The sequence below is a fragment of the Dipodomys merriami genome, unplaced genomic scaffold (assembly GCF_024711535.1).
Source record: "Dipodomys merriami isolate MVZ:Mamm:240054 unplaced genomic scaffold, mDipMer1.0.p SCAF_33, whole genome shotgun sequence".
NCBI lineage: Eukaryota > Metazoa > Chordata > Mammalia > Rodentia > Heteromyidae > Dipodomys > Dipodomys merriami.
The window spans coordinates 6,043,076-6,052,500 of record NW_027204826.1 but is presented as its reverse complement, the minus strand read 5'-3'; the positions used below and the strand labels follow the sequence as shown (position 1 = coordinate 6,052,500).

At 51.2% G+C, this 9,425-nt stretch overlaps 1 protein-coding gene across 1 annotated transcript in view; it reads right to left on the bottom strand.

The window, feature by feature from the left end:
* Itga11 (integrin subunit alpha 11) overlaps window positions 1–9,425 on the bottom strand; it is a 62,475-nt gene that overhangs the window by 27,157 nt on the left and 25,893 nt on the right. The window contains exons 3-7 of the mRNA XM_070042720.1: window positions 8,360–8,460; window positions 6,648–6,739; window positions 4,623–4,737; window positions 3,199–3,326; window positions 2,049–2,197 (exon numbers count right to left, since the gene is read on the bottom strand). Coding sequence (XP_069898821.1) covers window positions 2,049–2,197; window positions 3,199–3,326; window positions 4,623–4,737; window positions 6,648–6,739; window positions 8,360–8,460 — 585 coding nt within the window. The remainder of the gene's footprint in view (window positions 1–2,048; window positions 2,198–3,198; window positions 3,327–4,622; window positions 4,738–6,647; window positions 6,740–8,359; window positions 8,461–9,425) is intronic.

The window sequence follows — 9,425 nt, the reverse complement described above, 5'->3', positions numbered from 1 at the left end:
CGCTCTACCACTTGAGCCACAGCACCACTTCCAGTTTCTGAGTGGTTTATAAGAGTCTCACAGACTTTTCTTCCAGGGCTGGCTTTGAACCACACTCTTCAGATCTCAGCCTCCTGAACAGCTAGCATTACAGACATGAGTTACTGGCATCCAGCTCCATGGAAAATATTCCTATTGTTCGTTTTCATTTTATAGTCAGTGATTACAGCATGAGCTCTCTTTACCTGTTATTCTGTGAAGTCCAAGAGATAGCAGGCACACCCAACCAGAAAAGGCACTTATTCTAAATGCTGGCAATCCCACTACAAAGTGTGGAAACGCTCTTTGGTGCCTCTGTAGCTAGCCCTCCTTCACCCCACAGGGTTCTGAGAAGAACAGACCTAATCTCGCCCAAAAGTCTGGTCCGGAAGGTAGAATTTCCCAGTGAGGATTTAAAAATAAACATGGCTTTTGAGCTCTGTGGTGATCCCTCGTGGGTCTGACCCCTGTTCCTGTCACAAAGCGTCAGTAAGGGCGGCTTTCAGATCTGAGCTCTATGCCGGGGTCAAGGACCAGAGGTTTAGCAGATATCTTGTGTATAGATGGCAATCAGACATGCTGGGCATCAGATGTTGAGGAATTTATGAAACCTGCACTGAGTTAGTTTAGAACTCCCTAAGCAACTAGTGATGAGGAAAATCCATCTGGCATTCTTGTAACAGCAGCCTGATATTCTGGACATGGCTGACTTAAACATAAACCTCTCTGATCTAGTATGGGCTACCGGAGGAGGGCTGCAGAAGCATCCTTAGCACAATGATCAGGGAAGATTAGGATTTCAGCCCAACCTAGTGGAGGGAGATTCTTTTAGCTACATGACATCCAGGACACACTAAATGGCTCTAACACGTTGGCCAGCCATGAAGGAGGCGGGGCCATATGGTATAGAACTGGGGTCTCAGTGAAGGTCATAGAACAGAAGGTCACAGAAATAGTCAACTTAGGAGTCTAGGCCTTGGCTTGAGGTCTTGGGGACTGGCCTTTAAAACTGGCCAATTTCAGCCAGGCACTGATGGCTTATACCTGTAATCCTAGCTACTCAGGAGGCTGACATCTGAGGATTGCAGTTCAAAGCCAGCCCGGGCAGGAAAGTCCATGAGACTCTTATTCCAATAAACCACCAGAAAACTGGAAGTGGCGCTGTGGCTCAAGTGATAGAGCGCTCGCCTTGAGCTGAAGAGCTGAAGGACAGCGCCCAGACAACAACAACAACAACAAGACCTGGCAAATTTCTCTGGGACAGGTACCATGTTACTGGAATGCATCTGTGCCTTCTGGTAGCATTCATGCGGATGAGTGGATTCTGGGGTGAGGGAAGGAACAAGTCTCACTACAACCTCATGTATTAGATCTATCCATGTTCTTTCCACACCATCAGTCATGGCGTTTCCCTCATTGAGCTCACACCCTCCGTCGGCTGGCTATGGCAGAGCATGAGTCCCCAAATCAGCTGCCATAGAATCTCCCCGGGCCCTCTGCTGTTCCCCATTGAGTGGCAGAGTTGGCCACAGCCACATTCTCTTCCCCACCAGTCTGCGTTGGGCCTGAGGAACTTGTCTGATGGATTAGGATATGACAGTCAACTCTGGAGCTTGGATACCAGGTCACAGGCAGTCCCCTTCTCCCCTCATAACTTGCTGGGCCTTCGGGACACATGAGTTCAGGATGCTCCCTCTCAGAACTCAAAGGCCACAACATGGGCCATCAGACCCCATGGCCCTGTGTGGCAGGTCCTTGGCCCCATGTGGGAAGCACATATTACCAGCCTCTGCCAAACGCCCAGCCAGCAAACTTGGACAGCCACATGAGCTGGATGCTAGGTGAGCTTCAGACCCAACAGTGCCAGCTGACACCCAGATGGTATCAACAGGAAGACTGAACCCAGTCTACCTGCTGATCTCTAAGGGGCCTATACATGACCATCTTGGCACCACTTTTCGTGATGTTTCCTGCACAGGGACAGACAGCTAGCACCGTATCTGAGATTATATGTGCACGTATAATTTTACCGAGCAAATTCAATGCCAAACGCTGTCCGGGTCTCGGTCCCTCCTCTCTGCTCAATATGGCTGGCAGCTTCCACCACGTCTTTTACAGACTTGTAGTCATTGAGGTGAAACTCATGGACTGCGTCTTCTCCATACTGAACGACTCCCACCTGCCAGTCAAGAGAAGAGGACAAGAGATGTCTCCACTCAGGCAACTTAGAAATCTAGGGGTGAGGAGCCTTGGGGGTGGTGTCCATCTGCAGTGATCAAGAGTGAGGCTTCTCTCTTTCCAGAAGCAACTACAGCCCAAGTTATATAAACTCCACAGAGCCTGGGGACTGTACAGAAGGCATGGTGGGAAGGTGGCAGGAAGCATTCAGAGAAAAGGGACTTAGTGATTCAAGGCAGGCCCAACAGATTGCTGGTCTTCTCTGAGATGAAGAAGGCTGAGCCCAGATGGAGGACTCAACCATCAAGAGAAGTGGAGTCAGGGGGAAGACTGGTGCTGTGTGCCAAACTCTAAAACTAAGGTTCCTCAGACCTTGGAAGAGAAAAGTGTCTTCCATCCCGGAGGCTGATCAAACAAGGACAATATTAATAGCTTTGAAATAAACAAAAACCCTTAAAGATTTGGTGTAGCAAACCAATGATAGAACTAAGGCTCTTTTGCTGTTGGATGGGCCTGTTGCATTTTACTTGCTAGACATTCTCCCCTTTGTCCCCGGAAACAGCCATGAGAAGCTCCACTCCCTTTTCAACAGCCCACACCTTAGGAGCAGTTTCTTAGAGTGACTTGATGTTTGCCACGTTGGAGATTCTACCCGTTGGCTCTTGTTCAGCCAGGATAATAGGGAGTGAATCTCCCCCATCTATGGCCAGCAGCATTTTCAGTATGTGATGCTGCCACTACCTGTTTCCCCTTGCATCTTCTCTCAGATTATGTCTGATTCATCTCCCCAACCTCCTTCTCAGGATCCTCTATCTGTTCACCCTTCCTGCCCTCCTGCTAGGCAACAACCTCATAGATGGAGCCTATCTCAGGAGAGAAACTGAGGTGAGATTCCCATCAGCCCTTGCCCTTTTACCTACACCTCCCCAGTGTGAGCATGGATGCTTCCTCCTATCCCATATCATGGTCTCCGAGGCTCTGTTCGGAAAGGGGCAAGCTCACCTGGATCTGGCCCGGGCCAATGTAAAACTTCTTCAGGATGTTGATGAGGAAGTGCTGAACTTCCACCCAGGGGTAGATGCTGTTGGAGCCGTCCAGCACAATGACGATGTCCATGTAGGTCTGACACCCTGGGAGGCAGGGACAGGGTGAGGGCTACAAGGAGCCAGGCCCTGCAGGCCTTTGAGTTTCTGCATAAACATTCTCGGGATGACAAAAAGGATTGCTGCATGCCTGTCACCCCTTGGGTGGGGAGCTTCAACATGAATGAGGATCCAGCTTCCACTGAACCTTCTCGGGTCCTGATCAGGGACTGACCACTACCCAACTGGTCAATGCTCCCGAGACAACCAGCTCTGTCCAAAGCAGGACCTTGCTTCCATTTGTTTTACTGTCCTTGGCAGGTGCCAGGTGCCCCAGCCCAAAATGAAAGGGATTTCACGTCTGAGGGAGGAGTCATGGTTAAAGGCCAGGGGAGAATGTGGTCCTGTGGCCTTGACACTCACTGGCTATGGGCCTGGGGACATTCACTCAAGCTCCTAAGTAGCCGACTCCTCTACTACAAAAGAGGAATAACTATAAGTAAGGGTGGCTGTGAAGTTTTAATGAAAAGATTCTTCAGACGCTCCAAACACAAAGCAAGTCCCGATAAATCTTAGCTGATGATATTTATTTTTTTAAGCCACACCGAGTTAGCTCAGTGACCTTTATCTCTGTCAGCCCAAATAGAAGTATTCCACCAACACTGCAGGACTGACTCTCTGCCCGCCTAGACTCTCCTCCTCCCTAGAGCTATCTTTCCACCTCTCACTGGCCTGGGTGCGGGAAGGAGGCTGACAGCAAGGCACAGGTACTAAGCCTGTGGTTCAGGACAGAGGCCATTGTGAGACCCAGAGCCAAGAAGTCTGGGGTTTCTAAGCACTGGTTGTTGATAGTTGGGAGCAAGGCTCTGGGAAAGCCAGTCTGAGTCTCCTTGGTACCCAGGAACCCTGAGCCAGTGTAACATTAGCAGGGCTTAGCTGTTCTTGGCTCTCTGTGTACCAGGCTACGGCTTTGTAGGACACTAGGGAGCACCATTCACACTGTAGTCCGAGCGGATGATGCCCCAGACTTGTGCAATTGTACAGCTTGCCTGCATATGTGGCAACCTGGGCTCAGGGCTTTTGCAGTCAAACTCCTAAGATGCCAGAGTGGCCTCCATTAGCCCAGCTCATTGTTCCTCATTGCCATATTGGAAGGCTGATAGTGTGATCCTCACAGAGGCCGGGCCAGGTGGATGGACTCCTCCCAGGTCATCCAGAGGGCCAGGGCCAGGCAATTACAGAGTCTGAATGCTGCTTTGTAGCCACAGGACAGCAGGGTGGAGAGCCCGGGCCTCTCTGGATGTCCACCACCCAGCCTTCCCTGGTACGTCTGAACTCACTTACTTTGGAGAGCTGGGGCTACCGTCTTGGAGAACCTGAAGTTGGAGTTGACGCGTGAGCACATCCCCGTGGTGTAGTAGGAACTTCCACACTCGTGAGACCAGAGCGGGCTGCAGGCCTGTGGGGCAGAGTGTACAGTCACAGGGGTACACACGGGCCCAGCGGCCACCCAGCTCCCAGACCAACATCAACGCCCAAGTGTTGAAGTGCCAGCGGGGCGAGGGGCTCCTTCCTGCCTGCCCCACACAGCCCTTCTCAACTAAAGCACGTTTTGTTGGTCATGGGGCTTGAACTCTGGGCATGGAAACTGTCCCTGAGCTCTTCAGCTCAAGGCGAACACTCTACCACTTGAGCCACAGCGCCACTTCTGGTTTTCTAGTGGTTCATTGCAGATAAGAGTCTCACGGACTTTCTTGCCCCGTCTGGCTTTGAACTGTGATCCTCAGATCTCAGCCTCCTGAGTAGCTAGGATTACAGGCATGAGCCACCAGCACTGGCGTAAGGCACATCTTTTGAGAGTCACTAGGCCAGATCTTCACCCTCTAAAGGTCGTCACTGAGCAATTTCCACACCAGGCACCAACAGTACATTGTGGCTCCTACTAGGAAAAAGAGACAGAATGTCTCTGCTCCATCTGTGAAATTTGCTACCCAAAGATACTGACATCAGGCTGTCAATGAAGGGCTGAATGGTGAGTATCTCTTACAGTGGGACTTAGAAACGAAAGCCCAGGGGCTAGGAATGTGGCTTAGTGGTAGCATGCTTGCCTAGCATGCATGAAGCCCTAGGTTCAATTCCTCTGTACCACATACACTGAAAAAGCCAGAAGTGATGCTGTGGCTCAAGTAGTAGAGTGCTAGCCTTGAGCAAAAGAAGCTCAGGGACAGCGCCTAGGCCCTGAGTTCAAGCCCAGGGACTAGCAAAGGAAGGAAGGAAGGAAGGAAGGAAGGAAGGAAGGAAGGAAGGAAGGAAGGAAGGAAGGAAGGAAACAAGGAAGGAAACAAGGAAGGAAGCAAGGAAAGAAGGAAGGAAGCAAGGAAGGAAGGAAGATAGGAAGATAGGAAGGAAAGAAGAAAGGAAGGAAGGAAGGAAAGAAGGAAGGAAGAAAGGAAGGAAGGAAGGAAGGAAGGAAGGAAGGAAAACCCAGCCTGCCCGTGTCTTTGTCCTGCCATCAAAGAGCCTAGAGCTCTATTTCATGCTGTAATTTTCTTCCCTCAAACTTTAATTAGCTTTCTTATTTTTTTAACTGAGAGCTTAGAAGTAATGTTTTAGTTGTGTCTTTTGCTGGAATGTCTGGAAGTATGGAGAAGAATAAAGAATGGAAGGAGGAGCCAGGCATGGTGGCTCACGACTGCAGCTCTACCTACTAAGGAGGGGTGGATAGGGGGATCACAGTTCCAGGTCAGCCTGGAAGGAAGAAAGTGGGACCCAACGGAACCCATAAGGAGCTGTGTACTGTGGTGCGCATCTATCATCCTAGTTATGAGAAGTGTAAATAGGAGAATCCCGTTTGAAAATTAATGATATGAAAAGGGCTAGAGGTATGGCTCAAGTGGTAGAGCCTTTGCCTAGCAAGAACAAGGCTCTGAGTTCAAATCCTGGTCCTGTTTAAAAAAACAGAAAAGAATAAGATGAAAGAATAGGAAAATGACAGATGAACTGAATGGAAGATGGAGGATGATGGATGGGTGAAGGATGGATGGGTGGATGGATGGATGATGGATGATGGATGGATGAGTGGATGGATAGATGATGGATGGATGGTAGATGGATGACGATTAATAATGATGATGGGTGGATGATGGATGATGGATGGTTAATGGAAGATGATGGACAGATGATAGATAATGGATGGTTAGGCAGATGGATGATGGATGGATATATATATATATGTATATATGTATATATATATACACACGCACACACACACACACACACACACACACACACACACACACACACACACACACACATGCAGTGGGGCTGGGTGATGGGATAGGCCTGGGTAAGCAGGCTGTGGGTTCTTACCAAAAAGCTGTTGTCCTTGGGATTGGTGGCCAGGCTCAGGCCAAGGCGCATGTTGTCCTTTCGCTCAGACACGTTGGACAGGGTGACTCTCCCTGGAGTAGAGGGAGAGGCAGCTTGGTCTGCAGCCCTTTCCAGCCCTCCACCCAGAGTCTGAGACTGCCAGGGGTCACTTAGATGTTTGGGGCCCTCACCTACCCAACATCATGCCAGCTTTTCTCAGTCTTGGATTGATTCCTTCCTCTAGCTCTCTGAGTCTCAGAGAGACTGTCTGTGCCCCATCTTAGAAGCACTATGGCACCCACTGGGGCAGATTCCTCTGTCCAGGGTCCTGTCCACGTTCTTCAACCTCCCATCACTCCTCACTATCTGAGGCTTACTCTTTGGGAACCCCTGCTCATCTGCCAAGCTCATGGATAGTAACTGAGAACTTCTCTCCCTTAGATAAGGAGCAGACAACTTGACAAGAGCCTCTGGGAGGGGAAAGGCCTTGCCCAGAGCCTCCAGCACCAGATTGACTCTTGGGAGAGATTCAGGGCAGCAGCACCAGATGACTGGGCTGGGAAAGAGAGGTACAGGGCAGAGTCCCAGGACGATGAGACCACGTAAGGTTTTCTGTCCATTCTGTCAGGCCACTGAAGGGAAGAGAAAGAGCTTGAATTCTCCAGAAGTGTGTGTGCATGCATGTGTCTGTGTGCATGCACGTGTATGTGTGTGTATATGTGCACATGGGCAAAAGGGGTGGAACAGGTAAGAACTTGTGCATTCTTGGAGCCCCAGCCTGCAACAGTTTGCTTTCTGCTTTGTTGGTTGGTGACGGGAGGTGTGAAGAGATGGCTTCTAGTGCCCAGCTCAGCAAAGCCAGGGGTAACCGCAGAGGCCAAGTGGCAGGCATGCGACCAGGTCTGCAGCTGGGCTGCATGTTGGCCATTTTTCTCCCTTTGGCTTCCCCCAGATTTGAACAAGGCTCCTTCTGGAATCAAGTCTATCTCCTCTGGGCAGTGTTGGGTGGCTGGGATTGTTCTGTGCTCCCTCCCCCCACCAACCTGCGGGTCCCCCTCACCGCCCAGAACCCTGGTGGTGCTTTAGCCCAAAAGCATGAATGACAGACACTTCTGGGGGAGGGGGATGTCCAGGAGAAGCTGGGCTGGAAGGCAAGGAAGCCCCTGTGGAACTCTGCTTCCTTCTGAAGGTAGAGTGATGACCTACCACCCTTCTGCAGTTAGGACAAGGAAGACAGAGCCCCAGGTATGCTGGGAACACAGAGTGAAGTGGCCAAAGCCTGGAAGAGTTGGAAGCCTGTCCGGGCTGCCTCCTGGTCTGGATGGGAATTACATGAGCTCACACACCTCAAAGGTGCGGAAGCAAGGGTCAGGCACCTGCAGAGCATTATCTATGTTGGCTCTTGCTGTGAGAATTCCAGTCAGGAAAGACACTGGAGGCTTTCGTGTTAGGGAGGCCTCCGCGTGAAGGGGGGAGGCTGGGCTGGGAAGTGGGGCACCTGGCTGTGTGTCCTGGGGCCCCACAAACTGTGTGGCCCTCAGGAAGCCACTTCCTGTTTCTGGCCTCAGCTTCCTCATCTGTAAGGTAGTGGCAGCCATGCTATCTGGGTCACGTGACAGGGCATCTGGGAGGAGCCAGGTGATAGTGAAACAGAGCCTCCTTTGTAGGCAATTGCAGCCAGCCTGGCTACGAGGAGACCGGCAGCCACTTACCCAGGTTGAGCTTGGTGCAATTTCCCTGCGTCACCGGACACTTGTACACATCTCCCGTCTTCTGGTGGCCATTAGTTTCCAGCGGGGCACCCACAACCAGCCTGTGAGGAAGGGAGACAGTGAGGAGGTGGGGGAGAGCCGGGGTGGGGGGGCTGGGCAGTGTGCAGGGAATCCAGGGGCAGCCAGGCTGCAAGTTCAGCCTGTCACCTGTTACCGGGGTCCTGCAACAGATGCTGGGGGACAGGGGATGCAGAGGAGGGGAAGATGCCTGGACAAAGTCTTCACAGGCTCTCGGGGGCCTGCGAAGAGGTGCAGGTTCCACAGTGGAGGCAGGCAGAGGGATGTTCTTGAAGCCATGGGGTCTTGGGTCATCTGCCATTTCTTCACAGGGCCTCACTGATCTTACAGTGAAGGTTTGTAGCTAGGCCCGGGGTGGGGGTAGGGGTTATTCAGGGACCACTAAGTCTTCTTACAGCGCAATCTATTGAGAGTGGCCAGGGTCAGCTGGGCGCTGGTGGCTCACGCCTGTAATCCTAGCTACTCAGGAGGCTGAGATCTGAGGATTGCAGTTCAAAGCCAGGCTGGGCAAGAAAGTCTGTGAAACTCTTATCTCCAATAAATCACTCAGAAAACCGGAAGTGGCTCAGTGGCTCAAGTGGTAGAGCATTGGCCTTGAGCTGAAGAGCTGAGGGACAGCGTTTAGGCCCAGAGTTCACGCCCCATGACCAACAACAACAACAACAACAAAAAAGAGTGGCCAGGATGGCCAGTCCTGGGGCTTGAACTCACTGTCCCTGATCTTCTTTTGCTCAAGGCTAGCGCTCTACCACTTGAGCCACAGCACCACTTTGGGCTTTTTTTGTGTGTATGTGGTAGAGAGGAATCAAATCCAGGGCTTCATGCATGCGAGGCAAGCCCTCCACCACAAAGCCACATTCCTCTTGAGCTTACATCTTTGTGACCTTATGTGGAGAAAGGGTTTCTGGAGATAGAGATAAGTCATGGATATGAAGTTGAAATTGTTCTGGATTCCCTGGGTAGGCCCCACATACCCAGATAATCCTAC